Source organism: Drosophila sulfurigaster, chromosome 2L, assembly GCF_023558435.1.
Source record: "Drosophila sulfurigaster albostrigata strain 15112-1811.04 chromosome 2L, ASM2355843v2, whole genome shotgun sequence".
NCBI classification, from domain to species: Eukaryota; Metazoa; Arthropoda; class Insecta; order Diptera; family Drosophilidae; genus Drosophila; species Drosophila sulfurigaster.
The window spans coordinates 28,441,496-28,461,287 of NC_084881.1; the positions used below are offsets into that span (position 1 = coordinate 28,441,496).

The 19,792-nt window shown below is 37.1% G+C and overlaps 4 protein-coding genes and 1 long non-coding RNA gene across 5 annotated transcripts in view; 4 read left to right on the plus strand and 1 right to left on the minus strand.

Moving 5' to 3' along the window:
• The window catches only part of LOC133850138 (uncharacterized), a 54,151-nt gene extending 52,003 nt beyond the window's left edge, over window positions 1-2,148 (plus strand). Inside the window, exon 3 of the long non-coding RNA XR_009895586.1 lies at window positions 1,989-2,148. This is a non-coding gene — a long non-coding RNA (uncharacterized LOC133850138). The remainder of the gene's footprint in view (window positions 1-1,988) is intronic.
• On the minus strand, window positions 77-994 carry LOC133850220 (zinc metalloproteinase nas-13). The gene is made up of 2 exons (XM_062286258.1): window positions 647-994; window positions 77-590 (listed from the first exon to the last, which is right to left on the minus strand). Exons 1-2 carry the CDS (start codon window positions 837-839, stop codon window positions 88-90), a joined length of 696 nt encoding a protein of 231 aa, XP_062142242.1. The 5' UTR covers window positions 840-994; the 3' UTR covers window positions 77-87.
• Window positions 2,149-3,015: 867 nt separating the features above from the next.
• LOC133850132 (seminal metalloprotease 1-like) lies at window positions 3,016-3,959 on the plus strand. The gene is made up of 2 exons (XM_062286129.1): window positions 3,016-3,266; window positions 3,331-3,959. The coding sequence occupies exons 1-2, from the start codon at window positions 3,056-3,058 to the stop codon at window positions 3,876-3,878; spliced, it is 759 nt and encodes a 252-aa protein (XP_062142113.1). The 5' UTR covers window positions 3,016-3,055; the 3' UTR covers window positions 3,879-3,959.
• A 949-nt stretch (window positions 3,960-4,908) lies between these two features.
• Window positions 4,909-5,812, plus strand: LOC133842022 (seminal metalloprotease 1-like). Its single transcript, XM_062274916.1, has 2 exons — window positions 4,909-5,161; window positions 5,215-5,812. Exons 1-2 carry the CDS (start codon window positions 4,948-4,950, stop codon window positions 5,760-5,762), a joined length of 762 nt encoding a protein of 253 aa, XP_062130900.1. The 5' UTR covers window positions 4,909-4,947; the 3' UTR covers window positions 5,763-5,812.
• A 1,583-nt stretch (window positions 5,813-7,395) lies between these two features.
• LOC133850404 (seminal metalloprotease 1) lies at window positions 7,396-8,561 on the plus strand. The gene has a single exon (XM_062286493.1). It carries the CDS (start codon window positions 7,444-7,446, stop codon window positions 8,248-8,250), a length of 807 nt encoding a protein of 268 aa, XP_062142477.1. The 5' UTR covers window positions 7,396-7,443; the 3' UTR covers window positions 8,251-8,561.
• Window positions 8,562-19,792: the final 11,231 nt, after the last annotated feature.

The following is a 19,792-nucleotide window of genomic DNA, read 5'->3' on the forward strand; positions in this document are numbered from 1 at the left end:
TATATACTTAAGAGAGATAATGAAAACTGAAGAGATTGAGCAAATAAAAGTAATTATAATCAACAACAAAATTGTGCAATAACTTAATCAACAATACATTATTCTCAACTTCAGCACATCTTTGGCACTAAGACCGATACGTTGACCTATTTTGACGCCTCTCTTGAGTGGAACTATGGTTGGTTTCTCATTCTTGGAGAACGCATACGCACCGTAGTGCATTAAACTGGCATAATCATAGCCAAGCTGAAAGTCATCAGAGTGATATATCTGAAAATTGTGTTGCTCTCCCTCTTCAATGTTTGCCAAGTTGATTCGCACGTATCGATCTCGCCTGGGATCGTTTTGCATGTGCAATAAGGCCAGCGAATGCAGCAGCTCGTGTTGTATGATGCCACGCTGCATGCAACCTTTGCCCAAGTTTAGAGTTTGCCACTCGCCCAGATAACCGATGTGCGACCAGCAGCCGTCGTCCGTTCTCTGTAGATTCACTTGCGGCTCCTTGGGATTGTGGGTGCGTCGAAATTTGATGCATGTTTTCGCTGAAATATCCGCCATGGCGTTCATCACCAGCAAATAGTCCGCAAAGGCTGTCGAAAATTATTTGAATTCGATTCTAGTTGCTTGATTGATTCTAGTCTCTTACCCATTCCCTTGCCCACGCTGTAAACAAGCGTACTATTTGGCCAATAGTAACCAGACCAGGTCAACGCATTGCGATGGAGTGTATTAGAGTTCAAGTACTTTAATTGTGCTGACGTCAATCGCATTTCATTCGCCTGCATTGAGTTTAAGCAGCTCCACATGAAAGCTAACAGGATGTAACTTAAACTGGACATTTTGTGAATGATTCTCGATTAGAAGTTTCCCATCCATTTTATACATTTTTACCCATTGTTTAAGGGAGAACAGAAAGATAAGTCGTTCAATTGATTCTTGAGTAATATGCTGCATTTGTCTTGTTGATAAGCAAGAGTTTGTTAGCCTTAGCGTCGTGTAATTCAAAAACATTCATGTGTTGTTGTATAGCTTCCTAATGTAAGATTAATAAGCATCCGTTGGATGTTATCTGTGTACTCAGAACTTGTGCACTCACATTTAGAAAATCATGAACTTGAAATGTTTAAGTAATAAATTAATTAATTTATTTAAGTACTGTTGCATTTATATTATAAGTGCGGTACAAAAATACATAATGCGATGCACTTTTTTATGGGTATATTATGGATTATGGTATATTTTAAATTCTGTGGTATATTTTGGGCATGGTGTTAAATATATGTACATTTCGATGAACTATATCTTTTTATTATTTTTATGTGTTAGTCGTACAAACGTTTTTCGGAATCATTCATGTGCTGCTCTGAAACTTGCTAGTGTTGGATTAATAATAAACATCCGTTCGTTTTTATCTGTGTACTCAGATTTCGAAAACCCTGAACTTGAAATGCTTAAGCGATAAATTTATTTAAGTTTAAGTAGTGTTGCATTTTAAATGCGCCTACAAAATCACATAATCCAAGTCATTAATTAGTTACACATTTTTATATATAGGTATATTATGGTATATGGTATATTTCATACTCCATGGTGTATTTTAAGCAAAACGTCACACAAGTGGTTTTATACGAGGTATGTAACAAGCTGAAAAATTTATTTAAGAAATACTTTTATATGGGGAAAAACGCTTACTTACTAAGCTTATTTGGTATATATTGACCCCTATAGTATATTTAAAATAATACTCCATAAATATACCAAATATAGCCTTTGTAGTAATTTTGCGGTGTAATAATTTAGAATAGTTTTAAAATAATACTGCACTCTTTTCATTTTATTAACAATGGGTAGCAGGTATCTCACAGTCGAGCACACTCGATTGTAACTGTTTCATTTATTTTTATTTTATTGAAAAGTGTGATTTGTGGTTTTATTCTATATATGATTTGACCTTAGTATTAACGACTTATAATATTTTCTTTTTCCAGATACATACGCATATGTTAATTCTTTGTTGCTGCACGCGCCGAGATTACTCAGCTCTTCGGTAAGTAAGAAAAATTCTATTTTCAACCCACATCCGCTTTATTTATATACATAATACGTACATTTCGCTGGCGATAACTAACAACAAACCAAGCGTAATCTAAGCGAATGCACCGCATTTACTAAGCTTATTTAAAAAGTCGTCGTATCCAATAATGATTACATATTGTTCAGGCAGCGCTAATGTCTTTTTATTATGATGTGTGTTTGATGTAAAGTCTTATGTGACGCAGGGCAAAATTCTTTTCATATTTACGCATTTCTTTCGCAACTTAATGATGATAAATTTCATTGCCTTATTGCCATTTACTCATCGGAACTCCCGCTTCTCCAAGAAAAGATGCCAGCTCGAATTTAATCAGTTTATGGTGTTGACAAATGTAATTAGGAAAACGCTACTGTCGCTGTCATTTCTGTTGCGATTAATTTCGGCAACGTTTCGCGCATTACGTTAACGATTTGATAAGAGCGCACAACAACAATAAAGTTAAATGAAAAAGGTCACGACCCAACAGGTAAAAATGAGAGATAAGGAAAACGAACTAAATGCCAGCTGAATCAATCGCCTATTCATTCCGGGAATTTATTCATTTTTAAACAACAGCTAAAAGTATGCCAGGAAAAGGCAAAAAAAAAGGTTGACTCCTCAACGACAATCCGATTCTTCGAAATTATCTGATGATAACGGTGGGAAAGGGCTTTTGTTTATACATTGACAACTAAATAAATTAAATTTCTGCAAAAGTTTTGCAGTTAAAAACTGCAGTGTTCCTAGAAAAAGAAATGCAGTGTACATCGATCTTATGTTACGTACACGAAACGTGTTTGACTAAAAACTAAAGATTAGATAAGATCTAAAGCCGATTGCCGTTAAATTTCCCAATCCACAAATTAGAGTTGTAAATTTTAAAATCGCCATTGACCATAAATAAAGGTGCTGGTCAGCACATTCCGAGGCTACGGCAACTAATCAGCAAAACAGTCGCACCCAAACGTTAAAGTCGTCAACATGAGGTCTCTGCTGATTGTTTCGCTGGTGGTCTTTGCCCTGGCCAAGGATATCTCAGCTGCCCCAGCTCGCGTGGAAACCGATCCTGAGCTGACGGCCGGATATTTCGAGGGAGACATGGTGCTGGAGCAGCAAGGCAGGAATGGATTGGTCAATGAGAACTATCGCTGGCCGAATCGCATTATCTACTACTTCATCAACAGAAACATAGGTGAGATTCGATAGCGATAGGCCATAAACGATACACGATAAACAATTATGCAATACCGATACAGATCAGGAACATCGTGATCACATTCTTCGCGGCATTCGCGTTCTCGAGGCCAACTCGTGTCTGGTCTTCAAGGAGGCCACCAGCGATCAGTCGTACTATATAAATGTCACCTCGGAGGCGGGTGGCTGCTACTCATATGTGGGTTATCTGAACCGTGTGCAGCAGCTGAATCTGCAGAACTATGACATCGACACCGGCTGCTTTAGAATCGGCACAATTGTGCACGAATTCCTGCACTCTTTGGGCTTCTATCATCAGCACAGCACCTGGAATCGGGATGACTACGTGCGCATTGCCGAGGAGAACATTACCGATGGCACTCAGAGTAACTTCAACAAGTATACGAATGCCACAGTGGACAACTTTGGCGAGGACTACGATTACAGCAGTGTCATGCACTACACGGCGTATGCGTTCTCCAAGAATGGAGAAATGACGATTGTGCCACTTCAGGAGGGAGCTGAGGAGCTTATGGGACAGCGATTGCAAATGAGTGATGCGGACATCAACAAATTGAATACCATGTACAGGTGTCCGCGCAAAGTCTAAAGCGTATTGATTGACTGCTGATTGTGCACAGAGAGAAAAAGCGTTGGAAATCAAGAATAAAACCTTGAATCAATACCTAGAGCTTTATTTCTAAACATTTTAGATTTGGCGTTTGTGAAATGAAACAGATTTTATATCGTATTGAGCGAAAAGATACAGTAAATTCAATATTATTCATGTCTGATTGTAAACTTTTAAAGAAAGAAACATTTCTTTTTGGATTTTATTCCAATTGAATCAAGGCCTTCTTTTCTTAACTTGGGCGAAAGTTCTAGATGTGGTAATCGTGAAATGAAATAGATTTCATAAAATATTGAGTTGAAAGATATTATATTCTTAATTTTAGAATGGGGGGATTTAATTCTATAAGTATTAAGAGCTATTTTTCTTGACTTTGGTCGGAAATTCTAGATTTGTCATTGCGAAATAAGAATCTCTTCATATCATGCTTAGTTCCAGAATATTGTGAACTTAACAATACTTCCTTTATTCTTAAATTAAGAATACAAAAGTGTGAAGAAGCAAGCGTTCTTATTAAATTTTGTATTAAGTGCTGTTCCGAGCATTAGTTTAACTTATAGTTCCTTAGATTTTAGTCTCCATTTGAAGTACTCTGATGGAACATAATTGTTTTCCATTTTTAGTTTGTTTGCTTTTAGCCTCCTTTTAAAATATAATAGAATTGAACATCATCTTTCCCTACTTTTAGTCTACATTTGAAGTACTTTTCAAACATCTTCTTTTCTTACTTTTAGTCTCCATTTGAAGTAGTTTATTCCTTATCGAATATCGTTTTTTCTCACTGTGTGTTATATTGAATAGTTGTCGGATTGTAGTTATCTGTTTCGTAATATTATCATAGCAGCTGCCGGATTCGTTTCGATTCGATTCGATGATTAGATAAGATCTAATTGTTGCAGTTTATGACGCGAAAAGTCCGCCAATAAATTCACAAAAATAAATACAGACTGCAATTACATTCGCAATAAAGATAAAACTGCTTTTTACCAGGAATTGATTCCCACCCATTCAATCTAGACAGTCTTTATTTGTCTATGACAGCGAAAACATGAATTGCCTTTTGCTATTCACCCTACTTTGGGCGAGTATCCTGGGAGATGTGTGGACAGCTCCTGGAAATCGCGTTGAAGTGGATCCCGAACTAACTGGCGGTTACTTCGAAGGCGACATGGTCTTGAGTCCTCTGGCGCGGAATGGATTGCGAAGTGAAACTTATCACTGGCCCAATGGAATCGTCAAGTATTATATCAATAGCAACATTGGTACGTCGCAGTTCCGATTTCAGTGGCAAACTTACAGTTGAAACTGTTTGCAGATCAGGCACATCGGGATCACATTCAACTCGGAATGCGCATTATCGAGCTGAAATCGTGCCTCACCTTCAAGGAGGTCTCCAAGGATCAGTCGGAATATGTGAATATTACCGCAGAGTCGGGTGGCTGCTATACAGCTGTTGGATATCAACGGAAAGTGCAGCAGTTGAATTTGCAGACTTATGACTTGGATGAGGGTTGTTATCGCATTGGCACAATTATGCATGAGATTCTACACGCCGTGGGTTTCTTTCATCAGCAGAGCACCTGGAATCGGGATGATTTCGTGCACATTGCCACCGAGAATATCGCCGATGGGAAGGAGCATAATTTTGATAAATATTCCGAGAATCTTGTGGAGAATTTCGATCAGACTTATGATTATGGCAGTGTCATGCACTACACACCTTATGGCTTCTCCAAGAATGGAGAGATGACCATTGTGCCGCTGGAAGAGGGTGCGGAGAAGGTGATGGGACAGCGCGTGCAAATGAGTCAGATCGATATCGACAAGCTGAACATTATGTACAAGTGTCCCAAGCAGATTTAAAGTGATTCAAACGATTGCTAATACTGTAAAGAAATTACAGATATTAGTGCGTTAAAGAGACTTTACGTGTTTACCAACAGTGTAAAGAAAATACAGATAGGTAAAGAAATTACATACATAATTTGTGACTTAAAAGTGTGAAGAAATTACAGATATTGTATGTCAAGCAAAAGTTAATCTGTAAAAAAAATTTTATTAATGCTAAGATATCAAAGCGATTGAGGCAAATTAGCAAAAGTGTATTTTCTTAGAGTGATGTATGAAGTGTCTTAGGATTTATATTACAATATTCTGGCTTCAAAATACGTTGAGAGAACTTATCTTATCTAGTCTTTGTCAGTAAAAATTCTTTTATTTTAAGTAATACATTGCTTGTTGTTGTCCTTGATTAATTTAAGATGTATAAAAATGGTCGTTTTCTGAGGATATTCTAGAGATTTTCTGTTTTTTCCTAATCACTTTTGATTTTAAGGATATATCCTTGAACCTCTAATCCTTTGATATTAAATTGAATGCACAAAAATCACTTTGTCATATCTGCAACAGCTCCTAAAATTAATTTCATTCAATTTTAGTTTTCAATTCTAAATTTGAAAATAATTTTACTTAGATTTAACATCCATATTCTTTATTCAACCACTTCAATTAACTTCACATTTTGCGACTTTTAATTGCGCCCAAAAGTGAGCTAATATTTCAGTGCAACATTCTCGTTGCCTTATCTACTCAAGCACAGGGTGTTTCGTCTGTTTGGCAAATATAAATAAAGCACAAAGCGTGTGCTTACATGTTGTATTTGCCGATTATCGGTCAATTTGGGTTATCAGCTTAGTCAATTAACCGCTTTTGCGAAGGCCAAAAACCCCCAAAAACACTTTCAAGCAAATCTGGTGCTAATTTGAATCGTCGGAAATTGAATTTGGATGGTAGTTTTGAAGTGGGGCTAATCTGAGTTGAGTTGTATTTTTATGCCGGATGCCGTCACCTGTTTAGTATAATACTTAAGGGGATTTCATAACAACAAAATCCACTTAATGTTGCGATCGAGAAAGAGACAGAAAGAGAGCTAGAAAATGTCAGTTGTAGTTCTATTTAGATAAGCGCCATTCAAGTCCAAAGACAAAAGAGGTTTACTTGTTAGGCGAATCGATTACTCGTGTTCTCGTATCTGGAACTTATCGTGCAAGTATCGTCGGCTCATTACTCATCCAGGGAACAAGCAACAGAAATACATTGGGCACTCGAGTAGGCAATCAAGGGGCTGATAATAACGATACTATTTCAATCAATGCATAGCAAATTGATTGATAATAATAATATTTAACACATGACGTAGGCGCGGCCTAGGAAGACCTTTGGGACTTCCTTTGCACAAGCAAAGAGATGCCAAAGGGAGGAGTGTCAGTTAGTTTAGTAACAATGAATTGACAAGAAGTTGGCGCCTTAATACTACAGCACTCCAATAATGATCCACTGATCTATTTTGTTGTTAACTTTGCCGACTTCTGTTGCACAACAAGCCGTTTGCCCCGATCATATTTTGCGGCACTATCTGAGCACAATCGATTGCTTGTATCTAATCTGTGGACTCAGCATGGCCACTGGCCACCAAAGCACATATTTATGTCCAATCGCAGCTCCGCACTGGCGTTAGTTAACGTTGAGCAACGTCGCGAGCAAGATGCAACACTCTCTGGCAAGTAAATTATTACTACTCTTAGCTGTGCTGTCCAGCCAACTGCTGCTCAGTGTGGCGCTTCCCATTGGATCACGGACTTGGACTTTAGATCCCGAGGAAGCGGGCGGATATGCGGAGGGAGATATGCAACTGACGCAAGAGCAGCAAGTGCAACTAGAGCAAGGACCGAAGGCACGCAATGGACTGATTGATGCCACCAAACGTTGGCCACAGAATCAAGTGATCTATCAAATCTCCGAGGACTTTGATGCCGCACACAAGGAAGCAATACAACAGGGCATTCAAACGCTGCAGGAAAACTCTTGTCTCAAGTTCCGCGAGGCAACCGCCGAGGACACTGCGTATGTGAGGATAACTGCTAATTCAGGTGGCTGTTTCACCGCAGTTGGCTACAAAGGAGAGCCACAGCAAATGAATCTGGAGATTTATCCGATTGGCGAGGGTTGCTTTAGACCCGGCACAATCTTGCATGAGTTTATGCACGCTCTGGGCTTTTATCATCAGCAGAGTTCGGCAATCAGGGACGATTACATCGAGGTGCTCACTGAGAACATTGTGCCCGGCAAGGAGTTTAATTTCCAAAAGTATTCGCCAACTGTCATCACCGACTTTGATGTTGGCTACGATTACGACAGCTGTCTGCATTATCGACCAGGCGCCTTCTCAGTGAACGGCGAAGATACGATAAAACCCCTGGATGATACTGTTGTTATCGGTCAGAGAACGGGACTAAGCAAGAAGGACATTGAGAAGATCAACATCATGTACAAATGTCCGCGTCCAGTTTGATTCAAGTACAAACCAGAGTCTATTGAGTAGACTCTTTGTGTGTGTTTTGTATTATCAAGTATTATTAGCAGCAAGGACATTATAAGTCTTGTCTGGATCGAAGAACAAGCCAGAGTCTATATTGGTGTAGACTCTTTGGGTTTTTGTATTCGCAAGTATTATTATTAGGACAACAGTGTGATATATTTATGCAGGCCGAGCAACTTAAGTTTTGTGCGGTTCCCCTTCGATTCTAATCTTTAAATGTGTATTTATAATTTTTGCGAGTCGAGTGAATTGCGTAAATTAAACTAAATACTAACTTTATGACAGTTTGGTGTTGTTATTTCTTCATTTTTCATTTTTGCAAAACTGCTTTGATGATAAGCAGTCAGTTGGGTTTGGTTTGGTTCTTTTCTCTTATCTCAAGTGTCGGAACAATCGCAACACAATTGGCATGAAGTTAAATGCGTGTTTAGTGTTGTGTGTCAGGGTCGCAAATCTGTGCTGGATAATGGATATATATACAGTTTCGGGGTTCTATGTTGAGTTGGGAGACCGCACATGAATAATTTTACCTTAAATTAGACGTAGCATCGGAGATTGTGTGTGTGTTTGTGTGTGTGTGTGGTTGCTATTGGATTCCATTGGATGCAGCCAGATGGCTGTGCAATGTTTGCTGTTGCTGTTAACCACGTGGACATGTCTCGGGCTCTGTAATTGCGTGTTCCTAATGCGATTTATATGCGAGATGCAAATGCCGAGCAGCTGCTCCATTTTGCTCTTGCAACTCCGGCGCCTAGCTCGCATCCGTATGCATTTTTGGCTGCTTGTGTGCCACACGAACATGCCTCATATACAGCCAGTCTCTTTCCCTCTTTATCTCCCCGTCTCCCTCTCTCTCAGTCTGTCTGCTTTCCGCCAAGGCAAGGCACTCAATTCTCGCATTTTGACAGCGCTTGTTAAGACCATAAATTTGATTTTCGATTCGACGACATGTCGCCTCGACACTGCCAATGTCTCTCTCTCTCTCTTTCTCTCTCTTCTCTTCCTCAGTTCACATTGTTTCATTTGAAATTAAGAAAGGACACGAGTCTCCTCCTCCACCACCAGTTCACTCTCAAAATTAGCATAGACTAGGCACAACGAGCATGACAAGCAACGAATACAGTTACGTTGCATTTGCTTTGAAGTGATTGCAAGATAAGAATGTTTATAATTGAGCACAATGTAGAAAGTGCTCGATCTTTATGGCTGCCGAATTTGCTATCAGATCGATACGAAAGCCACTTTAATTTAATCTGCGACACTCTAGACCGTTTAGAAGCTAGAAATTTATAGCTTAATTTAATGTGAATTATACTTAACCTAATCTTAATCGCATTAGAAGAATGGTATTTGGATTAGCTCATTAGCTCTCATAATCTTAAAGAGCTTAAAGCTTATAGAAGCGAACGAACGGGCAGACGGGCAAGGTCTTACCTTTCCTTATATTTGGCATTTTAGTGTTTTTGGTCATTCAACTATAACGTTCTAACAACCTTGTGCGTTTAATCTACATAATTAAAAGTCTATCTTTAAATTTAATTGAGATGGTAATCAATTGGAGTTACCCATGTTTACTCATGTTTAATATATTCCTCAATGGGGTGACACATTGGAAGTGACTTTTAAATGTTTTTCATAAATTACTTTGAGTAACAGCAACTAATGCTTACTCTATCTTAATGAGCTTCCCTTTTCATTTTTGTGAAATTCATGCGACAGCTAGAAGAAGTATTAGTCATGTGTTCCAAGTCCCAATTGACGTTTTCAAATATGTCGCAAAATGGTGATTTTTATTGCGATTAGTTGTTGCCGGCCGAGGCATTATGTTTGGACTTAGCTGAGCATTTGGGTCAATTTACTACTAAATTACAGTAGCTATCGTATCCGTTTTGTAAGAGGGGGAAAGTTTATGTCGATTCGAAACGTAATTCCAGTGAAATATAGCATGTGATTATGGTCATAAAAATATAAAGATTTGAGTTTAAAATTAGTTTATTAAGGCACAGTCTAGCCTCGAGTGCCAACTTTTAACTCAAAACTATATTTTGCACTTTTTTTGGACTTTGTAACCGACGATAAGGGCTTATTTATGAACAAAATGGAGTCGCTTGTGACTCACGTGATTTAGAAAATGGGAATTTCTAGTTGACTAGCATTTACAATCAGCTGAATGGCATAGCTAGTAATCGAAGTAAAGATTTCGCTTTAGTATTAATTGTGACGCTGAAAAGTATGCAACACTTTTCAAGCAGGAACTTCAATTGGATTATTGCCGGACGCACAAAAGTATGCAATGCCAAAAAATACTTATCCGAGTTAAAGCTTACAGAGTGGGAGAGAGAGAGAGAGAGAGAGAGAGAACTATAAATAAAACCATTTGCAATTGCATTCTATATGCAAATCAGGCAGCAACAGCAACAACAAATCTATTTTTTGGCACTGGCTTTGTGATATTTTTGGTTTGGCTTCGCTTTTCCAATAATAATTCAAATAAACGAATAAGTTTTGCTAAGCAAGAAAAACTCTGCTCGGTGGTTTTGAGAAAACCGCAAACTGGTGAATTTTCACACACACACACACACTCGCACGTAGAAGCAGCCGCATAAAATATGAAACAAATTGTAGCAATTTCCCAAAAGGCGGCGGACACGCAAATGTGACCAGCTTGGAGAGTCCTGCGTCCAGGATATGACCTCAACTCCTTGCTCTTACTTCGATTCTCGAGCTGCTTGCGATTTATTGCTGACGAATGCGTATTCAATTTTAAAGCATGCCACAAATGATTTATACATTTGCTTTATATTTTTCACACCAGCTATCGCTATCTATACAGGAAAATTGGTTGAGTTTAGCTCAAGCTCAGACTCAAGGAAGAAGGAAGCTTTTATGCTTCCGTGTTTTGCTTGGGCACAATTTCGCATCGTTCAAATTTATGACTATGACGTCGTAAAAAATTATGCTTTAATTTGATTATGATGCTGAGCAGTTGCTTCCGCCAACACACGCACACAAGCATACATGTGTGTCTTGCTTTGGTCACATGCTGCGTATACGCAACGCGTCTGCTTAAAAATTCGTTAAAAAGTTATTGACAAACGCAACGCACCGCGCGAAGCGACTTTTGCGATAAGCCAAAAAAAAAGTGGAACGCAAAAAAAATCCTGACTTGCACTTAAAGTTGCTCAACCAATATTCAGTTTTATTTTATTTTTATCGGCATTCTATTCACTGTTACGAATCATTTTAGTAGCTCTTATACGATTGCTGATAAATTCCAAGTTTATATCTGAGCTGAGTAAATAAAAGCGAGTGTCAACTTAATGTATAACATGCGTCTTTATTCATTTAGTTTTTTATGTGAACATTTCATTTAATTTGATTTGCTTTGACTTCAAAATGAGACAATAAATTTATATAATATTTTCTTTTCTTATTTCAGCTGAGCAACATTTATTGGGGTAAGTTCAAAATGCATTTTATAAACATTAAATCAACAAAGAGTTGAATCAAACAATTTCCACTCAACTAAAACAAAAATGTACCTCAACTACCTCAACTAACTGCGAGTTAATCGTATAGCGGACTAATTAATTTGCAATTAAATTGCAGCAGCTATTGTGTGCGCTTCCCCTTTCGCCTCTCATCCCTCTCTTCATACTCGCAGTCGCAGCTGCGTTTGCCTTTTGCATGCGCATTAAAATCTTAATTTGAATATGTAACGGTTTGTCTATGCCACTATAATCACTATAATCTCCATTTGCCTGCCGTCCGCTCTGCTCTGTGTCTCAGTCTGTGTGTTAGGGTCGCTCATGTGTGTCCGTTGCGTGTCTATGGCGGGGGCGTGTCCCTCTACATACGTGTGTGTGTGTGTGTGAGTGTGTTAGGTAGCATCATGTTAATTTTAAAAGGTAATTTCGGCGCTGAGCTTATTATGCTCATTAAGTCATCAGCAGCAGCCGCAGCAGCAACAACAGCAGCAGCAACAACAGCAAAAGCAACAGCATCATCAAGCGCTGACTAAAACAAAACGAAACGAGTTCCTGGTCCCCAGTACACGGGACCTTTGGCCAGGACCTCTGGATCAGGAACTGTATGTATGTACATGTGCTGGGCACAAAATTATAAAGTGCACAGCAGCAGACCGCAAACGTGTGCATTCATTTGCTGTTGCTGTTGTTGTTGAGCCCCAGTTGTTGTTGTTCCTCCTGCTGCTTTTGTTGCTTTGGTACTTCACTTCATTTTGAAATACCCTGTAAAAGAATTTGGCTCGAAAGAGGAGCTTATAGGCGAATGGGGAATGGATGTAATTTAAGTGAAATTTTGGATTGATATTTTATTTTCTTTTATTTGGTAGTTAGCTTCCACTCTATTACTAGAAGAACAAATGAACCTAAATACTTTTTATCTTCATTTGTGCACAACTTAAATTTTATCACAATACGCCTGCTCGGTTGTAAGTGTATTATTAGTTTAGTACATCAACTTCATGTCCTGAAAATTTCAGTAAAATCGAACATTTTATTAGGAAGTAGGTCAACAAAATCTAGATGTCTATGTCTTTTTGGTCCTTCACTAAAATTATACTGCTGAAAAGGTGCAAACAGATAACTAGGATATAAAAATCACTTCTGTTGTATTTGTTTTATTTGGAAGTCAGCTTGTACCTAAACGCTAATAGATGATATAAATCTAAATTCTTTTTTATGCAAATTTAAGCACAAGTTCAATTATAGCAAAAGTTGGATGCTTGATTTTGAGTGTATTATAAGTTTAATACATCAGCTTTATGTCCTGCAAATTTCACTAAAATTGAATATTTCATTTGCTAGTAGTTTAATAAAATGTAAAAGCATATTTTTGTTAGCTCCACTGATAAAATTATTCTGCTGAATCTTTAGCTAAATTTACAAGTTCCACTCTAAAATCTAAATGTGTTTCTGTCGTACACTGCTGAAAGTTGTTAATTAAATAAAATTCTTTCCTTCTGCAGTTAGCAACATATAATTTTGGAATGTTATATTTTTCATTTGTTTGTCAGTTTGTACTTTAATTCTTTTTAAATGTATCTTCAATTTGAAAGTGAAAACTTACAAGCTTAAAGTTTTACTCATCAACTTTATTTTTGTGCTGAAAATTTAAGTAAAATCTAAAGCTTAATTTAAAAGTTACACACTAAAAATCTAAATGTGTTTGTTTAGAATATCTTTTAGTTCTTTGCTGGTAAAAGGTTTCAACTGAAAATAAAAGACATTTCTGCTGAAATTAGCAATGTAGAATTTTGGAATTTGTTTGCTAGTAAAAACAAAATTATTTTTAAATTTATTTAGAATTTAAACTTGAAAATACACAAGCTTAAAGTTTCACTCATCAAATTTATTTCCGGGGAATTCCTGTGAAATCAAATATTGTGCTGAGTATCTTTCAGTTCTGTTTTGGTCGTCAGCTTTTTTGTGTTGCCAACAGCGGATGGGGGAAAGGGGAGCCCAGTACATCGAGCGTGAATTAATTTTTAATGATGTTGTGAACTCTGGTGCGCTGTGAAAACGACTCCCATTTTGTCTATCTTTGCCCCCAAAGCCAGCTGAATGCGTGTCCTCTCAATGAGTGAGCAAGTGTGTGTGTGTGTGTGTGTGGACAACACCGGATGTAGGTCATTTCAAAAATTGTTTGCTTTAAATTGCATTTGCGTTTCGCCACGTGATGACATGCAGAGCGAGCGAGCGAGCGCCACACGAGCCACAAGTGTTTTTATGGGCACCATGCCAGCTAGCGAAGTACACAAACCATGTCATCAAATGAGATGAGCACTACATGGTGTAAGGGGGTAGAGAGAGGGAGGGAGAGGGAGGAGGAGGCACCATCATCTCTACACAGCCTGTGCTTGTTTAGCCATTAGTCAAGGATTGCTGCGAACGCATGCGACGAGTAGTGGGTCAACTGCCTAATTAAAAAAAATATAAATAATATTCACTTAAAATGCAAATGCAAAAAAATATATGTTTAGTTGGCGAATTGCGTTACACACTTAAAAATATGGCAACTCTGTTTACGTTTCACTGGCAGGAATCTAATTCAATTCAAGTTAATGTGGAGAAAGCGTTGATAAGGTAGTTAAATAAAGAATGGAAATTATTTACTTGTAGATGTCGTTGTGATAGATATAACTTCCAAATTTGTTTATCAGCATTAAATTTTGATTCTCCAAAGATTCTTTCTGAGCTTCTTAATAGACTAAAATATCGAACTTTTTATTCTTCATGTTTATGCTTCTTTATTTTATATAGTTCGTGAAAAAAAAATACTCTTATAGTAAATAATATTAAAATTATGGCAATGCTCTGCTGGTAACACTTCTTCCAGGAATATAATTCAATTGAAGTTAATACTGAATAATCTTTGAGGGAAAGTTTCGGTATCTTTAGAATTTCTTTCGTTGATTTATTTTCCATTGATCATTAACGACTTTTGATACTTCGTACCTATCTTTTATTATTCATGTGTAGTCTTCTCTGTTTTACATTACTTTAGGGTAAAACTATTTGACTTTTGCTTCTTTAGGGTTTCTATCTTAATCAATTTTATGAGTCATTTATATTGTCTTACTGTAGCTTAATTCTTCATGTTCAGCTTTCTATATTTTAAACGGTTTGTGGACATATCAAAACTTATTTTTAATTTGTGACGAATTCTTTTCTGTTTCTTTATTCGCTCATAACATTTATAGATTAAGATGTTGACAACGTTTCCATTCAAACAGTTTTTCCCCTGAAATTTTCACTCTGTCGTTCTTCCATCAACGTTTATTTCACCTTTTGTTCATTTGTGTCATTGTTTCGCTTTACAAGTTTTGTGAGTTGTCCTTTGAAGGTAACTGTTAAAGCAATTATCCGATTAATTTGCATGCACTTCCATTTGAAGTTCACCTACACTCCACTAGCAATCTCTCCCTCTTCCTCTCTCTCTCTCTCTCTGTTTCGCTCTCACTCTCTCGTTCTCTATATTCCCTTTGGTTCTCTCTGCATATGTGCATCCTTTGTGTGTGTGTGTGTGTGTGTGACAAACGTGTATAAATCAAAAAGGATTTTTATTGAGGATGCCGCTGGCGATTGCAAACAGTTCGCTGGCCATTTTATTGCCTGATCCTTCGATTATTTTATATTGTTTTCTTTTGTTGTTGTCGTTGTCGTTGTTGTTTCTTATTGTTCTTTGGCTACTTTGCAACTTGCTGTTGATTCAATTGCGCTCACACATGCGAACTCTCGGGCCGTACCGTGAAACGGTTTATGCAAATGCAATAAATTACATTTTATTATGAAAAATTTAAACGCTTGACGCCCTTGGGCGTGTTCGACTGCAGCAGCAACAACAGCAGCAGCGACAAGCCATAAAAATCCAATTAATTGTTATTTTATTTGTTTATTGTATTCTGATTACTCCGCAATAACAACAAAAACAACAACTGCAACACGGCGGCGTTCTCAGTTTTTGCGTTTTGATTTATTGCACTATTTTTATTCATAATTTAATTAATAAAATATTTAAAGCCATAAATGACTAAATAAGAAAAATACAATATTTAATAATGGCGATGAATAGCTTCTCAATTTCGCCATTAATAAAAGGCACAGACAAATTATTTCAATCAGTGCAAAATATAATATATTCTTTTTGTATGGTTTTAAAGTTTACTATTTGCCAAATGAGAGCTTAAATATATATTTTTGGTGTTTAGCTTTATTAGAAACATTTCCCTTAAACTTAAATCTAATGAAAGACAAATTTTTAAATCAATGTGAAAAAATATTCTTTTTACCATATTTGATTTGAATTTGTTGTTTTGGAAGATTAATGCTCCCAAATGTTGAGTTTAAAATTTTCATTTTGTGTTTAGCTTTGAAAGAACTGTATTCTTTAAAAGCAAACCCAATGAAAGGAACGGACAAATTATTAATAAAGCAATATTAAATTTTTCGTTACGATTTATAAGAATTGCTTTAAATTTGTTTGCTTTTAAATTTAACTGCTTACAAAATGCGACTTTAAAAAATACATATTTGTTGCTTAGCTTTAAAAAAAAGATTCTCTTTAAACAAAAATACAATCAAAGGTGCATTCACTCAATAGTTAAATATTACATTTCATTACAGTTTACGCGATTTGATTTAAATTAGTATATTTTTGAAGATACTTGTTCACAAAATGAAAGTTTAAATTGTATAATTGCTGTTTAGCTTTAAAAAAACGATTCTCTTTCAACGAAATTACAGTTTAAATTGCAGTGTGCTTGACTCCATTTAGAAATTCAATTCCTGAAGTGCTTAATGTTATCAGACGTTAGCAGCGCTTTTTTGCTGGCATTTTGTGCGTGTGTCAAACGCTGAAAGGACAAAGGAAGAGCATACATAATTGCATTTAGGTATTCGAGCATCTGTAGCAACATTTCTCATGTGTTTATTTCTTTTCGTGGTACGTTTCTTTTTGTGGCGAAGTTTGCCACTTAATTGCCAGTTCTATACAAATGATGTGGCTGTGGCTGCTCTTTAGCAATACTCCGAGTGATCCCTTTTCTCTTCCTCTTCAGCACTTTTGAAGTACCTTCATTTGGCTTGTCAGCCCACAGAGCATTCATTTATCACCGAGGCAATCGGGTCGCTTCCACATCGGCGACAGCTTAGAGCGTATGTGTTTCTTTCCCTTCTCCTTCTACTTCTTGATCCTAATACTCTTCCGGCTGCACCTGACCCTGGGTTGGTGTTTCGGGAGGGGTCGCAGGTGACAAGCGAGCGGAGTAAGATAAATTATTATTTTAATTGCATTTAAATTACACGTTCAACGCGGCGTATACGCAACAATTTTAAAAGCCTGCTTATTGTGTGCCTGTCGCTCTCGTTCTTTCGTTCTTGGCTTGCCTTCAAAGTGGGCGTGACGCTGTCAAAGCTCACCCGCTGTTAGATTAAGGACCACCCACGTTGGAGAGTCCTTTTGCTGACCAGCAGCCAAAGCATTTGCACCACTATGAAATTCATTCAGCAAAAGTTTCATATTCACTTTTGCCTGCCTTCTCCGCTCTGTCTGCGCTGCGTCTGTCTGCTGAGAATTCACCTGACTGCGGCCTCGTTTTTATGCTACTTTTCATCGTTTTTTTTATACCCGCTACCCATTGGGGTAGAGGGTATTACAACTTTGTGCCTGTACGAAATTTATGTAATAGGCTGAAGAAGTCATTTCCAACTCCATAAAGTATATATATATTTGGTATTTTAAATCTTGCACTTTAACGATATATATATTTGACCAAGTATATTCTTTGGTATATTTGTAATATAGAAATTCAACAATATACCAAATATATCATTTAGTATATTTTGAATAAATCACTTCAACGATATACCAAATATAGCCTTTGGTATATTTTTAAATGTGACACTTAAACGATATACCAAATATATAATATTGCACATGTTTAGTATTTTTGCAAGATATTTTGAATGTAGCACTTGAACGATTTACCAAATACAACCTTTGGTATATTTTTAGTATTTATATGGTATATTAATTTTGTACATTTTAAAATGGAATGTATTGTAGTACTGTATCGATATACCAAACGTACCCTTCGGTGTATTTTTATTATCTTTGCGGTAGCTTTTAAAATGAATACTGTACTCTTTTCCTTTCATTATAAATAGGTGGCGGGTATCTCATAGTCGAGCACTCTCGTCCGTAGCTTCCTTACTTGGTTTTTTTTTGCGTTTAGCTGGGCTGGTCTTGTGCCTTATAATTGCCACTGGCACCCGCAGCGTTTCGGCTAACACCAACAGTTGCTGCTGGGTCCCAAAGTCAGCGGCAATTTATATTCATGAGTTGTTGTAATGTGTTGTAAGTTGCCATCGTTGCGCCGTCGTTGCTGACTCCCTTAAGCATGCTTATTGTTATCCGTGAATGAAGTTCTCTTATCGCGGCTTATTGCTTGCCTCATGCCTCCTCCCCCTCCCCCTCCCCTTGTACCAACAACAACAAAGTTGTTTGCAGGCAGCCAGCTTCGTGTGCTTTGTGCTTTGATTTCATGTCTTGACTTGTTGTTTATGTTTGCTTCTTGTGCATATCAAACTTGTTATGGCCGCACGCAAAATGACTTTAATTGTCATGCTGATAATTCAATGTTGACGAGTTTTCGAGTACCGAACACTGAGCACGATCTCTCTGTTAGCCACAAATCTTTTGCCTTTGCAAAGGCTTTCAGGCGCGCCGGAAATAATTGCCAAAATATAAACTAGTTATAAATTATTAGCATTGCACATGGATGAAATGGCAGCCAAACGGAGCTGAATCACTAAATGAAGGCACAGACAAACAGAAGCTGTAATGGATATCAGAGAAAGGGGGAACAGAGAGAGTGAGAAGGAGTGACAGAGGCAGAGACAGAGACGCATTCACTGGCATATTTTATAAGTCTGCGTTGTGTGCGGTTGAAAATTTAAACAAAGCCAAGCCACAAAATCACACAAGGATCCATTTTGCCTTGCCTCGACTCTATATCCTTGAACAACAGCTCGAGGCAAGCCAAACCAAGCACACAGACATCCACACACACACACATACTCACACACTCACATACTCTCGGAAGGAGCTAAATGAAGTTCAGACTGTATTTGAAACTGATATATACGCTTACCGAAAATACGAAATTCAATTTCCAAAGATACCCAAAATAAGATATTTACTGCATTTGATTGAAAGGTCAGCAAACTTGAGTTGGCCTTTAACTTTAACTGTATTTAAGTGATTGACACAGGAATTATTGAGGTGAAGCTTATGGGGTCAAAAATATGAGAACTTCTTGTATTTAGAAGAACGTTTGGATAAATATTATTTGCATTGAAATTAGCTTCAAATTATATTGAAAGTGAATGCTTCTTTTTATGTTGTGTTAAATCTATAAATATAAAAAGTAAAGTAAAACTTTTTTTAAGGGAAGTATCTACAACAAAATCGATAAAAATATATTAAAAATATAAAGATAAGATATAAGTCAAATGTATATATCTACAAAATCGATATTAATAATGTCTTGATTCCTTTTTTCAAAGTTACAAAAGAATTTAAGGCATTTCATAATTTGTTTGGTTGTTTTCAAAAGCTGACAAATTCGCTTAAATTCTAAATAAATTTGTTACTCACTTTCTTTATCTGAAGCTAGTTAAAGTAGTTTTATTCAAGGTGCACTTAAATGCGCTTCACAATGTTAGCCATACAAAATTTAGCTTTAATCCCTTTCAATGTAGCAAATCTTTTCTGCAATAAGATATGCTTTATTCTAAAGAGTATCGCAATCAAGGCAAATGCTGCAAGGGGTAAGCTTGCTAGCAAAATTCCCATATACTCCTCTCTTTGGTTGGCAGCTACTACGATTCGACTAGGACTGAGACTGCGATGGAGACTGAGACTACGACTACTACTTCATCGTCAGCAACACATTAAAGCAGCTTCATTGTCCTTGGCTGTTGTGCTTGTT

Bases quoted from the DNA above. Each gene is read 5' to 3' on its own strand.
- LOC133850220 (XM_062286258.1), bottom strand. From the start codon at position 839: ATGTCCAGTTTAAGTTACATCCTGTTAGCTTTCATGTGGAGCTGCTTA. The intron at 591-646 runs GTAAGAGACTAG...AATTTTCGACAG, and splicing joins CAGCGTGGGCAAGGGAATGG to CCTTTGCGGACTATTTGCTG.
- LOC133850132 (XM_062286129.1), top strand. From the start codon at position 3,056: ATGAGGTCTCTGCTGATTGTTTCGCTGGTGGTCTTTGCCCTGGCCAAG. The intron at 3,267-3,330 runs GTGAGATTCGAT...ATACCGATACAG, and splicing joins CTTCATCAACAGAAACATAG to ATCAGGAACATCGTGATCAC.
- LOC133842022 (XM_062274916.1), top strand. From the start codon at position 4,948: ATGAATTGCCTTTTGCTATTCACCCTACTTTGGGCGAGTATCCTGGGA. The intron at 5,162-5,214 runs GTACGTCGCAGT...AACTGTTTGCAG, and splicing joins TTATATCAATAGCAACATTG to ATCAGGCACATCGGGATCAC.
- LOC133850404 (XM_062286493.1), top strand. From the start codon at position 7,444: ATGCAACACTCTCTGGCAAGTAAATTATTACTACTCTTAGCTGTGCTG.